The sequence below is a fragment of the Nyctereutes procyonoides genome, unplaced genomic scaffold (assembly GCF_905146905.1).
Source record: "Nyctereutes procyonoides isolate TBG_1078 unplaced genomic scaffold, NYPRO_anot_genome, whole genome shotgun sequence".
Classification (NCBI taxonomy): Eukaryota; Metazoa; Chordata; class Mammalia; order Carnivora; family Canidae; genus Nyctereutes; species Nyctereutes procyonoides.
In genome coordinates this window covers 14,561,978-14,578,987 of record NW_026575044.1, presented here as the reverse complement: position 1 = coordinate 14,578,987, position 17,010 = coordinate 14,561,978, and the positions used below count along the sequence as shown (strand labels likewise).

The 17,010-nt window shown below is 58.3% G+C and overlaps 1 protein-coding gene across 1 annotated transcript; it reads right to left on the bottom strand.

Moving 5' to 3' along the window:
- Positions 1-1,887: 1,887 nt before the first annotated feature.
- MEX3A (mex-3 RNA binding family member A) lies at positions 1,888-7,491 on the bottom strand. Its single transcript, XM_055324094.1, has 2 exons — positions 6,622-7,491; positions 1,888-3,101 (listed from the first exon to the last, which is right to left on the bottom strand). Exons 1-2 carry the CDS (start codon positions 7,073-7,075, stop codon positions 1,996-1,998), a joined length of 1,560 nt encoding a protein of 519 aa, XP_055180069.1. The 5' UTR covers positions 7,076-7,491; the 3' UTR covers positions 1,888-1,995.
- Positions 7,492-17,010: the final 9,519 nt, after the last annotated feature.

Genomic DNA, 17,010 nt, shown 5'->3' with positions numbered 1-17,010 from the left:
TCCTCTGTTTTGTCTTTCACTATGTGTGTTTTGCGTTGGTTTCTAGGTTTGGCTCGATTTGTAAGGGTGGGACTGAATTTTCTGAGCCCCCTAGTGTAACAGTCTTCTGCCTTTGTGGGTAAGAAGTGGAGAGGGGGAGGGGGATCGACAGACAGACATCCCTTCTTCCCACCCCCCTCCCCACCCCCCTCAGCGACCGAGGGCGCCCATTTGGTTTGGTTTCTATTGTACAGACATCTCAGGATGGCTCACATTGGCGGGAAGGAGGGAAGTTGTCACAGGCCACTTTCCTGACTGTGACCTCCTTCCTCTCCCCTCCCTGGCTGGTGGTGTGGAGGGGTAGGCCGAGGAGAGGTGGGTGAATTCACAACAGGAGGAAGGAGAGGAGGAAATCCCGCTCCGAACCTCCATCCCTGCACCCCCTCTCCATCAGATAGAATGGGACTTCCAAGCAAGAGTGCTCACAGATCAGCTAGAAAAGTCCACTCCACTATATACAAGAATCTCCTGGGACCCCCAGGGACTCCCATCCCCCACCTGCTCCCAGCCCGCCCGCGGAACCAGGAGGGTGGGAGGCTGGTGGCAGCCCCAGTGAGCCTTAGGGAAGCAGTGGAGGGGGGGTGCTAGGCCTGTCAGCAGTACAGGACCATACTGCACCCCAATCCCGCCTGGTCTGCGGCCCAGCGCCCTCTGAAGACCCAGCCTCTCTCCTCAGCCACAATGGGGGGGGGGACAGAGACTTCATGATTTGCTCGCTAATAGGGGTTTGGGTCAGGTCCAGAGAGGGGGGCGGCTGGGTGTGGGAGCTGCATGGGAGGGGCAGACCCTAGGTCCACCAGCCTCTCTACCTGCCTCAGGCTCCTCCCTGCCCCCTGCACAGCAGACACTAGCCTGACTCTCCGATTCCACCGCCAGAAGTTCCAGTCCAAGAACTGTTCCCTAAATACAGTGCCCAAGGATGGGAGAGGCAGATGTTTGACCCTTAATGTACCCCCAGCATTTGTCCCCTCCTCAAGCTTTCACTGAGATTGGGGATACATTCCATCAAGAATTCAGGGTGTTTCTTTGGAGGAGTGGGGAGGGCCTCCAGATGCCAGAAGAGGAATTAAGGAGGGGTCCATCCAAATGCTCTTCTCCCCTAGGTCTTCCCAGGTGGGTGGTGAACCCAAAGCTGCACTAGAAGGGGCAGGGGGAGAGGGAGGAAAGAGACTGAGGAGGGCAGGGCTGGGAGCCACAGCCATCGGGGGAAGCAAAGAGGACAGCTGGTGGAAAGAGAAGAAGGAAGAGGAGAGCCCAACAGGAGGAAAGATGGTGAGGAGCGGGGGCAGGGGTGGGCGGGGCAGAGAGGGGCTCACTCTCCGGATCCCTGCACCCAGCTCTGTGGGGAGATGAACACTGAGTCCCTTGTGGATTGACATGCCCCCCCACCCCAGAGAATCTGTGCAGATTTCTGGAAGGGCCCCAACACCCTTATGCCACTGGAAATCCAGGAGCAGATTCCCAAACTGGATTTCTCAGTGGAGGGTCTAAAGGGTCATATGAAGAGGTCAAAGGCCAGGGCCAGCAAGGGCTGGAGGGTTGGACAGAGCACCTCTAGATATGGATGGTGATTCCCCCTCTGCAGAGGAAGGGGTAGTGTGACAGAGATGGGGTTAGACAGAGGGGGTCAGGACGCCTTAACGGCCACCTCTGGCAAAACAAAAGTTTCTCGTAGCTGCTTCCAGATTGAAGGGTGTGTTGAGGTATCAGAGTTGTAACTCTAGTAAAACTTCCTGCCTGGCTCCCTTCCCTCCTTTCCAGGATGGGGCAACTAGAGGCTCTCCAGGCGGCCCCCCCCCCAGCCACCGTCGCCTCCCCTCCCCCTCCCCATGGAGCGAGTATCTCTAAGCACCTTGCCCCTTCGATCACTGATTTCCAAACCCCACCCCCACCCCGTGGAAAACAGATCCAGGGCAGGCCCCTGGGGAGGGACCCCGGAGGCCAGGGGCAGGGGACTTAGGAGAATATTCTGATGGCTTGCGTGGCTGTGATGTGGCAGACGGGACACTCCGGGTCCGTCCTCTCGCAGATGCGTACTGCACACTCCATGCAGAACAGGTTGTGTCCGCAGGGCACCAGCGCCGCAGTCACCTCGCTCTCGAAGCACACCATGCAGTCCCGCCCGCCGCCAGGGCTCCGCAGGCCGCCCCCCAGTTTGGAGAAGCCCTGTAGCGGCTCTCCGGGCGGGCGTCTGGGCAGGGCGGCCAGTTCCGGCCCTGCAGAGGCGGCCGGAGAGCGGTGCGCCCCCGGCGGCGCGGCGCGGGCCTTGGCGGAGGACGACGAAGACGAGGAGGCCGAGGAGAAGAGCACCGAGGTGGGCGTGGCGTTCTCCTGGCCCGCCCAGAGCGGGGGGCTGGTCTCCGCCACGCTGTAGTACACGTCTTGCTTGCCCACGCCGTAGCCCGGGAACAGGTAGCCGCTGTAGCCGAAGTCACTGCCCTGCTCTCCCAGACGCGGGGCCTCGAAGCCCGAGTCCACGGCGCACTCGCCGATGCATCCCAGACTGTTCTGGCGGAAGGTGGAGAGTGGCTTGCAGCCTGGCGGGTGCACGCGCCAGGCCTCAGAGTAGCGGCTGTCCAGGCCAGCTTCGGGGCTCCCCGCCAGGAAGTCGTTCTCGTTGTTGTACTCGAGGATCTTGCCCGTGCGCACTGCAATGTGCGTCTCGATCTCCTCGCGCGCGCGCTCCACGTTCCCCGGGGCCCCCGTGATCTCAAACACCGGGTCGCGGTCGCGGCTTGGCGTGATGATGTACGTGTTGGTCTGCTGCTGGATGCGCTTGATGGTCGCGCCCTTGGGGCCCACCACCAGCCCCACCACGCGGTAGGGCACCCGCACGCGAATGGTCACCTGGCCAGGCAGGGCAGGCGCCACGCCGAAGGCAGCGCCTGACTTGTTTCGGGAGGCGCGGATCATGGAGAAGTGCTCTGCTGCCGAGATGATTTCCCGTCGGGCTGTGGCCACGTCCTCCCGCCTCCCAGTCACCATGAACACGGGCTCCTCGCCTCGCACTGGGGTCTTGATGTACGTGTTGGTCTTGGCCCGCAGAGCCTTAATCTTGCAGCCTGGGATGGGAGAGGGAGAGAGAAGGGAGCTCACAGGCCAGAAAGGTCTGCGCTGGGGCCATTCCGCCCCTGCTCCCCACTCAAGGAGCGGCCGGCTCCTGGATGGTGGCTCCACGATAGTCACTTGCATATCTCAGATCTCCCCAACGTCAGCCACGGATTTCCACAGATTTCAGCTTTTCCCTGGTTCCGTTCAGGGCCCTCCTAAACCAATCAATTCTTGAAGCCAGAAAATTATCACTGACCCTCCCAGACAAGCCGCTTACCTCAAACCTATGACCTTCTCCCAGCCTTGTGCTGTTACCTCAATTTCTGTACTCGGTCCTGGCGGCTCGCAAACTTCCAGATCACTTCATCATACACCCCTCCTTCCACCAACGTCTGTCACTGACCTTGATCTTAACATAGAACCCCAAAGTACTGGACCCCACAACCTAACCCTGACTTGACCTGCATTCATACAGAGTGTCCTCCAGTCTACTCAGGGACCCCTGACACCCATTTGCTGTATGATCTATGACCCACCCCCCATGGCTTCCACCCATTAGTGTCTCTCAGAAGGCTTCAAATTCATAGCAAGTTTGCAGAAACTGGCAGAATGTGGGAGACTCGGAAAGGTCTGAGAATTAGAGTCTCGAGAGGGAAGAAGTATGAAGATGCAAATACTGATGTGTGAGGTATAGCACCTGACCCCCATGGACACTCCCACCACCCCCACCCTGGCTCCGGAGGGGGGTGCAGCTGAGCTGGGATGGGGGCTGACAAGGGGAAGGACCCACGCTGGTGCTCTGAAACAGGAGTGGGTTACAGCTGGGACACTGCAGGGAGAGGCAGGAAGGGAAAGAGGAAAGCCGAGACAAAGAGAGACAAAGACGGAGAAGGGAGGAGAGGAGTCAGGGAGGCTGGCACTGCCACAGCATCTCTCAAGGCTGCAGACCTCCGACGGCTGGGCCTCCCTCCGTTCCCTCTCCCTGCTACCAGCTTCCCACACAGCCGGGCTCAGGAGCTTTCTCGAAGCACACGTGCCACACGTGTGTGAGTTTGCACATACATGGACCTAAGAGCCATGATGCACTGGGTGCCATTATCTCAACAATATTTGTGGTGCACGTGCACGCACACACACACATGGATAGCCCGTGTTCTAACCCATCATACACTCTACTCTCCCACCTCCATCATCCACGGCCCTCAGCAGGCACATTCCTCTGCACGCCCACAACTTTTGCCCCCCCTGCACATGTAGACACATTCACACCCTTCTCCAGGTACGTACTCACTGTACCCTTTCTCATCCCACCACCCCAGGCCCTCTCCCGCCCCCAAACCAAGGCCAGCAGTCAGAGCTTTCTGACTCTGCCCCAGCCCTCCAGCCACAGGCCTGAGGGAAGTTCTCACTGGCTTCCTCTCCTTGCTTCACTCCAGATGGCTTCTTCTCCAATCCCACCAGATTGGCAGGTGAGAGGATGGAGTGGGTTGGAAGCAGTGCTCCTCACCTTCAAGAGACCTTAGGAAGGAGAATTTGCTCCTCCCTTTTTGTCTTCAGACCTCTTGGCAGTTGAGAAGTCCTACCTGTTGTCAAGCCCACATCCTTGCTGCTTTAATGTCAGTCAATGTTTGTCCTATGTGTGAGGCACAGAGGAATGAGCAGCAGTGATTCCCTCTCCTACAACTTCTGCTCATATAGCCTGGTCAGCACCTGGGGACTGGCTCTAAGTTCTGGATCCCATAAACTTAAGAGAGAGCTGGGCATCTGTGGGGGTGGGGGTCGGGGTGAGGCAGACAGGCCAGGCAGGAGAAGAAAAAGAAAAGCTAGGGTCCCAGAAGTACGGAATGGGTGGGCCTCATCCTGGAGTTTGGAACTCTGAAGAAGCATCTCTGGGAGGGAGGACCACAGGGCTTCACCTTTGTAGAGGTCAGAAAGAGGCATGTTGGCACTGCAGCGGGGGAGGGAGGTTAGACGAGAGGGTGGACTTCCCTGTACTTAAGGACCCTGGGGAGGCTTCTCTTCTCCAAATAGGAGAAATGCCCCACTTGTATGAGAGACAGGCCCACCTGCTGAGAGGCAGAAGAATGACTCCATGAAATCCTGGGGCCTCCCAAGTTCCACCCCCACACCCCTGAAAAGATATCGGTGTCCCCACCCAATTCCAGGGCTCTGGGTCCCTAGTTTCTGGCAACAAGAGGAAATCCAACTTTTTGAACCAGAAATCTCAAGAGATGGAGCGCCCCAGGGGGATGAGGGCTGTGCAGGGGAGTGGCATCTTCCCCTCCTCCATTCTGGATCTCCCCGCAAAATGCCCCCAACCCCCAAGCACTTTGGGTAGATGAGGTGGGGTGTGCTGTAGGGGCCCCCCCTGGCTTGTCTCCCCTCTTCCTCCCTGCCAGCAGCAGGCCTCCTCCCTCACTCCCAGCCGGAATGCAGCTTCTCTATTGTTCCCCACTGTGGGACAGCTCCTCCCCTGCTCCTCCCCCACCCCATACCTCCCCAGCCCAGCCCCCTAGCAATTTCCAAATCCCTCCCCCCCCACTCCCCTTTGGGAAGCTGGGAGAGGGAAGGGTCCCCAAGATCCCGTCTGCTCAATCTGGACCCTCACCAACATACCCACCCCCATCCGCCCAGGGATGCTGGAGCAGAGGAGGGTGTGGTATCAGACACACTACATTGGATTAATTCTACACCCCCCACCCCAACAACACACCCAAACACACGCCCTCTAAGCAAACCTCCACGTGAAGGCTCCTCACCCCCCCCAACACGGCCCCTCCTGCCCTGTCCTACTCTCACACTACCAAGAGACCCCTCTCCAGGCCTCTGGCCCCTGGCCGTGGCCAGCCCAGAACAAAAGCCTGAGAGGGAGGAGAACAGGTCCATGCCAGGACGTGGCACTTCGTTGGAGGCACCCCTTCCAAAACCCCACCACCATTCAACTTTGGTGTGTGGGTGACCACAGGACTCCCTCCTCCCAGCAGCCCCCCTCCCCACCTCTCCCCTAGGCTGGGACCCTCCCATGAGCCACACCCCCTTCCATTCCTGCACTCAGCCCAACAAAGAGACAGATACTCAGTCTAGCTTCCGGAGCCAGGTCTCCCCCAAAGTCTGTAACTCCAGCTGTAGGGGGTCCCAGGGGTGCCCCCTCCCCAACCCACTAACAGATCCCGGAGCAGGGGCTTCTGAGTAACTCTGCACATTCTACCAGCTTTTCTGGCTACGAGTGGACATCCCCTCCGGACAGCCTCCCAGGATTGGGAGAAGGATCCCCTCCCTTTCCCTCTCTCTAGGAGGGGATATTTCTTTGTCTAAAAGCAGAGCCCTAGGGAAGGAAGGATCTGAAGAACAGTCCCGGCTGGGGGTAGCAGGGAACTTTGTGGCACTTGGAAATCGGGGTAGGGGGCGGGTCCCCCTTTGTAGGGAAGGGACAGAGCCAGAGGCGGGCAAGGAGAGAGGAAATGAACTTTCCGTGCTGGGATGGGGTGCCCCCCACTCCAGTCCCTCTCCGCGGTCCCGGCGCCCGCTTACCTTGCCTGCCCACGATCTCGGCCACGTGCTCGGAGGTGGGCACGGGGACACACTCGGTGGTGTTGCTGCTGCCCTTCAGGCGCAGCTCGGCCTCTTTGTAGAGAGCGCAGAGCTTGGCGTCGCTGGCCCCTTTGGGGGCGGTGGGGGGCTGGGGCGTCTGCGCCGCGGGGGCCGCCGGCGGGGCGGCCGGGGGCGCCGCGGGCGGCGGCGGCGGGGCCGGTTGCGGGGGGGCGGCTGGCTGCGCGGGGGCGCCGCCCCCCCCACCTCCCCCGTCCTCGCCCGCCGTGGGGGCGGGGGGCTCCCCCAAACCCAGGAGGCAGAGTTGATCGAGAGCCAGCTGAAGGGCGCGCTCGTCTTCCAGCAGCCCTCGGTCCTTAGCGCTTCCCCCGAAACATCCTAGTTCTCCAAAGCCCCCATTTCTTTCCATTATTCCAGATACCACTAGACTAGGCATGGCGAAACAAAAGCTGGGGGAGAGAGGGAGAGAGGTGGTGGAAGGGAAAAGAGGAGAGGAGGGGAGGGGAGAGGAGGGGGGCGTGTGGGGAGGGGGGAACAAAGAACTGGGGAGGGGGGAAGAAAGCGAGATAGAAAGATAGACCCTCCCCCTAAGCCCCCCTCCCCAAACACCCTGTAACCCGACTCCCCTCGCCCCAGCCCCCGGGGTGGGGGTGGGGGGAAAGAGAAGCAAAACCGAGGAAGCAGCTCTCCTCTCCGCTCCGGGGGTGACGGGGGGCGGGGGGCTGCGGGATCTCTGCCCCCACCCCTCCCGCCTAGGACCCGGGCGGTCCTAGACCCCGCCGTCCAGACGCCCCCCTCAGGCTCCCGCACCGAGCCCTGGTCCGGGAGCGGCGCCCAGTGGCCCCCAGTCGAGCCCAGCCCCTTCCAGCGCTCAAACTCTTTTGTTTTAAATGAACTGGATGGAGCAGCATGGAACTGCGGGCGGGGGGGGGGGGCCGCGGGGGCGCCTGGGGCATGCCGGGAGTTGTAGTTTCCCGCCCTCGGGGGTGCGGGCTCGGGCTCCGCGCCCGGCGGAGGATGGGGACGTGCCTTGGGTCTCTAGCCCTGCTCCGAGGCCGAGCGGGGGGTGGGGTGGAAGGCGAGGTCCCTAATTTCTCCGAGGGGCGGGCGCGGGGGAAGGAAACGGAGAGGGTTGGAAAAGGGCTAACCGAGCGTCCCCTCCCCAGACGGGGTCCCCCCACCACCGCGCCCGCTTTCGCCCCCACCTCCCTCCCTGTCCAGGCCTGCCCGGGGTCCCCCCTTTCTTATGGTAATGAGGGGGCGAGGGGGCGGGAGCCGCCCGGTTGGTGGCCGCGGCCCCCTCCCCGCCTCGCCCCCTCCCAGCGCGCTGCCTCCCCGCCCCTCCCTCCCCGGAGTCGTCCCGACTGCGGGCCGCGGGGACGCCCTCTCCGCAGAGCAGACAAAGCCCGCAGCGCGATGCGGGCGCCGCCGGGCAGTGCGCGCGGTGGAGGCCAGGATGGGCTGCGGGGCTGGAGGGCGGGACCCCCCGGCCAAAGACGGGGTCCGCTCCCTCCCCCGAGCGGCCAGCCGCCCCCATACCCTCCCGCCCCCCAGTCTCGGAGATCTGAGCTGCACCGACTGGGAGGTGAGTTAGTTCTCGTCCTTCCGAGCGGCCAGGGGAGCCGGCGGGCCGCGGAAGATGGGCGGGTGGAGGGCCGGGCGGGGAGGCAGTGGGAGTCTTAAAGCAAGATGTGACTTCACAGTTTCGGGGGAGAGCCCAGATCTCGGGGCGCGACAGGAGGAGGGAGGAGAGCCCGGGTCGACTGGGGACCAAACTTCCTTCAGGCCCCGGCCGTCCACACACGCCTTGGGGGTCATTTGTTCTCCGGCCTTCACCGTCATTGCACTTGGCTTCACCCGCCTCTCCCCGCAAAGCCCGTTAATTCAGCTCCTTGGACTCTGGACATTTGGTGAAAGTAAAAATAAGTTTTTAAGGCGTGAATTGGACAGTTGGGTACTTCTAGAGGGACTTCAGGGAAGTCGAAGCATCTTGCAATCTTTTCTCCTCCCCTTACCCAGTATCTCCAGCATTTCTTTTGTCACCCTTTTTATCTCTGGGCCTTTCCCAAGAGGAGAGAGGGTGGCACTGCAGCTTGAGGCCTTGAGGGTGGGCTTTAAGAACTTCCCAAAATAATTTTATAAGAATGGGTGGGTGAGCCACAGTAGTAAGGTGTCCTTTTCTGGAGTGCCTTGGAAACCAAAAATCTGAACTGGTTTGTGAGGTAAAGTGCCTGGAGGCAGGAAACATGAGATGACCTCACAGAGCTGGCACTGTGAGGCTGTGGGGGCTGAGCTTTGAAGCCCAGTTCCCTAAGTCGCTTCTTGGAAAGAGTGGATGTGGACACCCATGGGAGAGTGGGGGCCAGAGTGGAGGATCTCACAAGGGCTTGGCACACTGCAGGACTTTTGCTCCCACTCAGCAGGACATCTAGAGGGAAGGGAGCCATGGCAAGGAACCCCCGGAGGACCCCAGAGTGGGGCAGGGGTGGCCCCCCCCATTGGAGATTTAACACAACCTTGACAAAAAGCTTTATGGCTTGAGTGGGAGAGGAAGCGGAGAGATGGGCTCTTGTGCCCTCTCCTGCTGCCCCAGAGACATGGATTGGGGGACCTGTGCCCCTGGGAATTACGGAGCTCTCCCCAGCTGGGCACGGGCTCCTGCTCTGTGGACCAGATGACTGTTTTTCACCTTGATAGAAATAGCAAACAGTTGCATAGGACTTATTGTGTGCCAGGCATTTTTGTCACCAGCTGGTCTGAGCCTTCCCGTCCCCATTGAAATGAGATTCCCCCTTGATACCCACCCCTGAATTTGTCCTGTTTCCCACTTTCCTCTCCAGTAAGCTAATTAAAGCAGGAGGTTAATGACCGAAGAAGCCTTGGGGATTTGGCCAGGGTGGAAAACAAAGGACCCAAACAAGTGTGTGTGTGTTGGGGGGAGGACAGCTGCTGAATGGGAAGGGGTAGACTAAGGAGTGGGCTAGGGAAGGCGGAGGTCCTGCTGGACCCACCTCACGGAACCAACAAAGACATCAGCCCCTGGGGTGTGTTTCTGCACCATGTGTCCATCCTTAGGGTCCTGCCGAGGCTCCAGACAAATATCCAAGGTGGGAGAGGCAAATGTGAAGGTGTGCCCCTGGAGGGCATGGTGTGTGTGTGTGTGAGTGGACTTGGGTCCATGGAGTGGGTGAACACGCACACTGTATGGGGTATGTCCATCAATAGTGGGGACTCCCTGGCTGCCCAGATGGCTGAGGAGCCCAAGGGTGGGCACCCAGAGGAGCCCGGTTCTATGGGGCTGGCTTTTGATGAGTCCTTCCTGGGCTCCCCCCAGAGGCCAATGGCCTCCTTTGTTCAAGGGACTCCCCTCCGCTGACACTTGTGTTGGCCAAGCTAGGTTTCGGCTCAAGGGCCCTCCTCTTCCTCCTTCCATCTGCCTGCCCAATCCAGAATTAAGGCTGAGGGCCTTAGCTAAACACTTTTCCTTGGAAGGAGACAGCTGTGCCCACCCCCCACGCCCTCACTGTCTGCCTTATGACCAGAGTTACGTAGGTGGCATATTCCTCCACTCAGGGACTCGGAGGACAGGACTGTCTCTCCTCTTTGTCATGGCCTACCACCTGGCCCCCCACTGCCCGGCACACAGTCCTGCCCAGAGCAGAAGCTCAGTAAGGGTGTGTTGACCTCACTGCATATTCGAAGCTTCATGGTGTCTGAGGGAGAAGCAGGCCTCTGGAGGCAAACATGCTGCCTGCCAGTTCTACCCTTTGGATGATCATTTCCTGCTGAGCCTCGATTTCCTCATCTCTGAAATGGAAAAATGAGCCCCTAGCACAGCGCCTGAGTGTTCCTAGGTGTTCCATCAGTGTTGGTGTTCTGGCCCTGGCTGCTGGCTGGTTTCTTGTTGCAGGACTTGAGCTGGATTGTGATCCTCAATAATTTTCATTCATTCATTCTCTCGGCTGACTACTTCCTTTTGAGCTCTTAGGGTGTGCCACGTAGTGGAGGAGACTCTGACCCACCCCGAGGCACTGGAAGCCAGTTCTAGATCTAGCCTTGCAGGGAAAAGATTATCCCAAACCACCAGCAGATAATTCCAAAAATAATTCCTGTCGAGTACTGGAATGCAGGCAAAGTCTATGTCTCTGGCGCACGGATGCACATGCGGGCCAGGCTCCTAGCCTCAGGCCCGAGGAACAAAGGACTCTGTGGAGCTGTTGCGTTGGCTGTATGTGCAGTGTGCATCTATTTGCAGGTGTATCTGTGTGTGCGTGTGTGCGTGTCTGTGTCTCCACACAGGCCTGACTGCAGAACACAGGCAGGGGAGGCAGCCCAGGGTTCACATGGAGGCTGCAGGACAGGAACTGGGTGGCTGCTCCAGACTGTGCCTGTCTGTATGTGCAGCTGTGTCCCTTCTCTTTTCTGAGCAAACCTGGGCACTCTTTATCACCATCTATGCAAGTACCAAGGGATGGGGCCCACACCTAGCACTTGACCCTCCCATGCTCTATTCAGAGCCCCCAGGAGCTGCCCCACAGAGCTGACTGGCCCTAACGGAGGTCATAGCCTTCTTCCTCTCCTCTCCTCTCCATCTGTGTGGGCCAGCAGCCCTTCTCCCATGTGTTATGGGGGCTCCCTTTTCTCTCCTGAATACAGCGCCCTATGGGAAGTCCACCTTGCTATCTAAACACCATGTTTCCTGCTGAGAATGCAGCCAGTTTTCTCTCTGTTGCTGGAACCCACTAACTCATTAATTTCAATCAATGAGAATGTATTAAGTAAAATTCTTTAGGACACACAAAAGAAATATCAGATGTGATCTCTGTCCTCAGCAAGACACAGAAACTAGACTATGTGACCCAGAGAACACAGCCCAATAGGATTAAGCCTGAGGGCAAAACGGTCTTTGGGACTTGGAGGGCCACAGAGAGAAGTGAAGAGGCCACTACAGGTCCTCCTGCTATTGTGGACTGGTCTCCAAGGACTCTGAGGCCAGATCCAAGGTTTGGACCTGGACAGACACCTCTGCCCTTCCCCTGGGCCCGCTCCAACACCACCCCCACCAGGTCCCCTGCACTCTCTGATTTCTCTAGGGAAAACAGCTCAGAGGGGCTGGAGTGGAGCTAGGGTCCCCCTAGGACATCTGGCTGACAGGGCCCCTCTGAGACTCAGGGCGGACCCTGGCGTCCGGGAGGCGGGTGATACTGGAGCTGTGACAGTTGGTCCCCAGATTCCTCTCCCAGTGGCGCCAGCTCTGGTTTCGGGCTCTCTTGGGGCAGGGAGGGGGAAGCCGTAAACGTGTCCTTGCCAGGTTGCCTGGGAGGGACTTTCCCCAGCGCCCTTTCCATGCCAGGCATAGAGCTAGATGCCAACAGGGGATACTGTGCTTAGGACACAATCCCGCACGGGTGAATTAGTGGATATAAACCACGTGCTTGTTGCAGAGAATGTCATAGGTGGAATGACATAGAAGTTGAATGAATGAGTGAATGAATGAATGAGTACTCGAACATCAATTATCTAATGGCCTCACTTTACAGAGAAGGAGAACTCAGGACCTATGACTGTCTTATATATATATATATATATATATATATATATATATATATTCATGAGAGACATACAGAGAGAGAGGCAGAGATACAGGCAGAGGGAGAAGCAGGCTCCATGCAGGGAGCCTGATGCAGGACTAGATCCCGGGACTCTAGGATCACGCCCGGAGCTGAAGGCAGACGCTGAAACAGCTGAGCCACCCAGGCGTCCCAGGACCTATGACTGTCTTGTGCCTTCTTCTGTTACATCATGCTGTCTTTTTTTAGGAAAGGGAAGGGGAAGTCAGAGAGAAAGAGAGGGGCGGGAAGGGACTCACCATTTCTTGAGTGTCTGTTGACTGCCAGGCTCTCTTCTCCGCCTCTATAGACTTGATTTCACTGAATCCTCTTTACAACTCTGTGAGGCTGGAGATGCCAGCTCTGCTTGATGTTAGGGACCTATGGTCAGAGAGGTTAAGTAACTAGCTCAGGTTAGTTAGGGACCCTGGAGGGAAAACAGTGACATCCACTGAGTGCCTGGAGGCAGGGAGTGGTCACTGAAACTGGAGTGGTTTGGAGAGGCTTCTGGGATGAAGTGGATCTGGAAGCCCTGGAATATCAGTGAGGTTAATCTTTAGGGAGATGACTGGAGGGACGGCTGGAGGCTGGTGCCAGAGGTGCCCAGGGAGGCCTGCTTGCTGGGCAGGTGGCCAGCATGCCTGGATGCTGAAGATCAGGGCATAGGGGGAGGACACGCAACTTCGAACTTTGACCACGAGGTGGCGCTGCAGGCCGACCGCTGGGAGCGGCTCCAGCCTGGACTAGACAGGGGCCCAGATGTTTCTTTCCTGCCTGCCACAGCTCCATGCCCAGCCCTGGCTCCTCAAGTGTCACCTGGAGCTCCCATCTTGCCCTTTGCTGGTGGGGCATCCAACACACGGGAGACCAGTCTATTCCTGACTCAAGGAGAAAGCCCAGGTGGCGGAGGTTGGGCATGCCCATGGTTGCACCAGCTGCTCCAGGCGTCCTGAGCCCCCTCTCACTGCTTAAAGCTGGCTTCATGTCCAGCTGCCCTCCTGAGTCCCTGTGAAACACTGTTCAAGCGACAGGCCAAGGAAACTGACATTAGACGCCAACTGACCTGGGTCTGAAAGGCAACAGCAATAGTAATGCGAGCCTAGTAAGGAGTCAACTGTTTCTATCTAATTAGTGTATGTGAACACTTGCTGTGTCAGGTGCTGTTCTCGGCACTGGAGATTCGGCACTAAACAGGATCTGCTGGTGCTCTCTCGGAGCCCATGTTCTGGGGTGGGGGGGGAGACGGGACACAAGGACATCATGTAGTTTCTGGTTGCCATGGTCCCTATGAAGATAAATAAAGCAGGATGTGGGGTAGGAAGGCATGAGGTAGCAACTTGTTCCCTCTTCTCCTGCCCCCTTCACCCCCATCCTCTTCCTCTGTCCCACCTTCCTCCCTCAGCCCCCATGGGGGAAACAGGAGCCCTGGGCTGTGGGTCCAGGGTCTGCCGCGGCACCTGCTCCCCCACCCCCACCGCACCAGGCATCACCTCCCACCCTGTGGTTCAAGCTGGGAATCTGGAGCAGGCTGTGTTTCCTGCCTTCCCCTAGCCTCCTCCCATCCAGGCCATCCACCAGCCCTCCCAGCTATACCTCTGGACGTTTCCCAAACCCATCACTTCCTGCCCATGCTGGTGCCCTCCTGATGAAGCTGGCACCATCTCCAGCCTGCAGCCGCCTCTCTACTCTCCCTCCTACACTCCTGCCCCATCTCAGCACACCCTCTCCCATCCATTCTCCATACTGTGGCCAGAGAGATCACTTTAAAAATGAATCTGGTCATGAAATTCCCCTTCTTAAAACCCTGCATTTAGCTCCTTGTTGCCATTAGATTTGAGACCAAACTCCTGAGTGTGGTTTAGAATGACCTTCAGTTCTGGCCCTGCCCACCTGTCCATCTGGCTCTGCCCTTCCTCGCACTCTGCTCCAGCTACAGGGGCCTTCTTTCAGAGCTTCAAGCAACTCCCAGCTGTGGTTCCCTCGACCTTCACCTGCCTAATGCTGGCTCATCTTGCAAGACTCAATCTCAATATCAGTTTCCCTGGGGAACCTCCCTTGCCCATTGGGGGTCCCTGATCATTCACTACCCTGTGTTACAACCATCTTTTTACGCTTCTGTCTTCCCAGTCTCCTGGGCGCTCCTTGATCCCAGGGACTGGATCTAGCACACTTCTGTTCCCCAGCTCCAGGCCTGGGGCCCTGGCACATGGCACACAGTAGATGCTCGGTCAACATCTGCTGTTTGGAGGCTGGGCGTGCTCGTTCATACTCCCCTCCACCCCGCCAACCCCACCAAATATTCAACTTGTCCATCTTACCTACCACCCTCCACACCCAGCTCTATCCCTCTCTCCTCCCCACCTATGCCATGCTGGGACCCTCACTGCCCTCCCTCATCTCATCTCTAAGGGGGTACTGTCTGCATAGGCTTGGCATGGACTTTCACTGGTTCCTCCCCTCTAGTACCTAGTCTGGAACTCAGTAATGGCCCTGACTCTCTGGTGTGAGTGCTGACTGCTGGCTCAGAAGGGACCTCTAAGCATGTAACCCTCTCAGCCACTGCTGGTGAAGGAAGTCTCACATGTGGTAGGCTGAGAGTGCCAGATGTTCCTGGGTCGTGCACTCCTGCCAACCCTGTCCACCTCCGAGGCCTTCATGGCTGCTGTCTTCTGTGTCTTGAGCCCTCTCCCCCACTCTTCTTGGCTATCTGGCATTCATTCTTCCGAGCTGAGCTCAGGGGTCATGCTCTCTAAGACGCCTTCCTGACCACACTGACCACATCGGTGTTCCTCCTGGGCTTGCTATGGCACCCAGTCCTTACCCCTCCATCATCACCTAGTTAACTTGAAGCCCTTTTACTTGTTCTGGAAGCCGCAGGACAGAACCCCCACCCCTAGGCCAGGAAGTGTCTCTCCAGAGCCTTGCACCCCTGGTAAAGATTTGTTGAGTGAATGACAGAGTGAATAAAAGGAAGAACATTACTTTATGGTACTGAACAAATCAACCTCCATTTTTGGGCCTCAGTTCCCTTTTCTGTAAAGTAGGGGCAAGAGCATGTAGAACAATGATGTGCTTATACATGTCTAATAAGCCAGAGGAGAAAGAGCCTAGGTGTGTGGCAACTGCCAGTGCCCATGGTGTAGAAATCCTCTCACGGTGGCTGATTTTGCTGGAACGGGGGCACTGGTGGACTGGTAGGCAGGCTAGCTGGGGCCAGAGTGCCTCCACAGCACTCATGGTTCCAGCGTCCTTATTGCCTCCAAGTGGGGCCAGGTCCAGTCTGTTTCCCTCTTGTGTGACCTCTGACCTCTGACCCTGCCATCTGCCCTCCTTCTCCCAACTCTTCACTCTCTCCCTGCCTTCTCCTTTTTCCGCTCCTTTGTGCACCTGTCCTCTAGAGCTGCGGGCCCACAGTTTCTGGGCCTGCAGTCCCTCCTCTCTCACACACCTGTGCGCAGCTGTGCCCAGCAGAAGCCTGGGTGTGGCTATCCTACCACCTGTGGGCCCTCTGCAAATTCCGTCTCTCTGAATCGGTTTCCCCATCTATAAAATGAAGATAATAGCAGCAATTACCTGTCGGGATTGTTGTGTGATCAGTGGGAAGAGGCATGTAAACTCACCGGTGTTGTGTGCACAGCAAGTGTTTAATAAATGTTCAGGCCTCACCTTCGGCATTACTTCCTCTGGGAGGCCTGTTCCAGACCTGCAGGCTGGCTGTGGTGCCCGGTTCTGTGCCCCCTGGCATCCCGAGCTGCCCCGTCAAGGCACTCTTCGCAATGTCTCTGCTTGTTCCACGAGGGCACCAGCCCTTTGGGGCGCAGGTGGTGAACGTAGGTGAAGGAGGGGAGACTGGCTGTCCTGGGAGGATCCCCACCCCCCACCCCACGGGCCCAGGCACACCCACCCGTCATGAGGCCAGCAGGTGGCGCCCGTGCCCGCGGGGCTCTGCCACTGGCCACCTCCCTGCCAGGGCCAAGTGGTCCCAGCGGGGCAGGAGGGGCTGGTCCTGCAGTGACTCTCAGGGACAGATGTTTCCCTACAGGTGCCCAGCCTAAGTTGATGGGAAGGGAGTGAGGGCTGTCGGGGCAAGGAGTCTGGCTGAGGGGGTCGGGGCACCCACCCCGGAGCGGGGACATGAAGCGGGAGGCCATTGAATCAGTGAGTCAGAAGCGGAGATCCAGGAACCAGACACAGTGAGGGGACAATGTGGTGAAATCAATCAGTGAGAGGAAGGGGAGGCCCGGTGTCTATGGCAATGGTTGTGTTTGTGGCAAGCTGGGGATTCCTGGGTCCCCAGGCCTGTGAGCAGTGATTCACCACAGGAAGGAGAAGGTTTCAGAGGGCCTGGGTGCTGCCACCAGTCCGGATGCCTGTGGCTCCTTTTCAGTGCTCAGCACACGCTCTCCCAGGTGCCACCCAGAGCTTGCGCTCTGCCAGACACCTGTCTGCCTGCCCTCCAGATGGGGAAGTGAGCCCCTCCCAACCAGGGGCAGCCCCCTGCTCCTCACTGCACTCGCCCATCTCACTGATTGCCCCACTGGCCCTCTGGAATTACTACTACTCCATTTTATAGAAGAGGAGACAGTCACCCTGGCCAGGATGACACGGGTAGGACACGAGTGGCAGAGCCAACATTAGAACCCAGCCTAGTCTGACTCTGACTATGCATGTGAAGACCCAGAAAGAAAAAGGAGAACAGAGGCACAACAGATTGTGTGTGGCTAAGATTCAGGATGAGATGGGAAGGGGCCCTCCATCTCCC

Coding starts and splice junctions, on each gene's coding strand:
- MEX3A (XM_055324094.1), bottom strand. CDS start 7,075: ATGCCTAGTCTAGTGGTATCTGGAATAATGGAAAGAAATGGGGGCTTT. Junction 3,102..6,621: donor CGAGATCGTGGGCAGGCAAG/GTAAGCGGGCGC, acceptor CTCCCATCCCAG/GCTGCAAGATTAAGGCTCTG.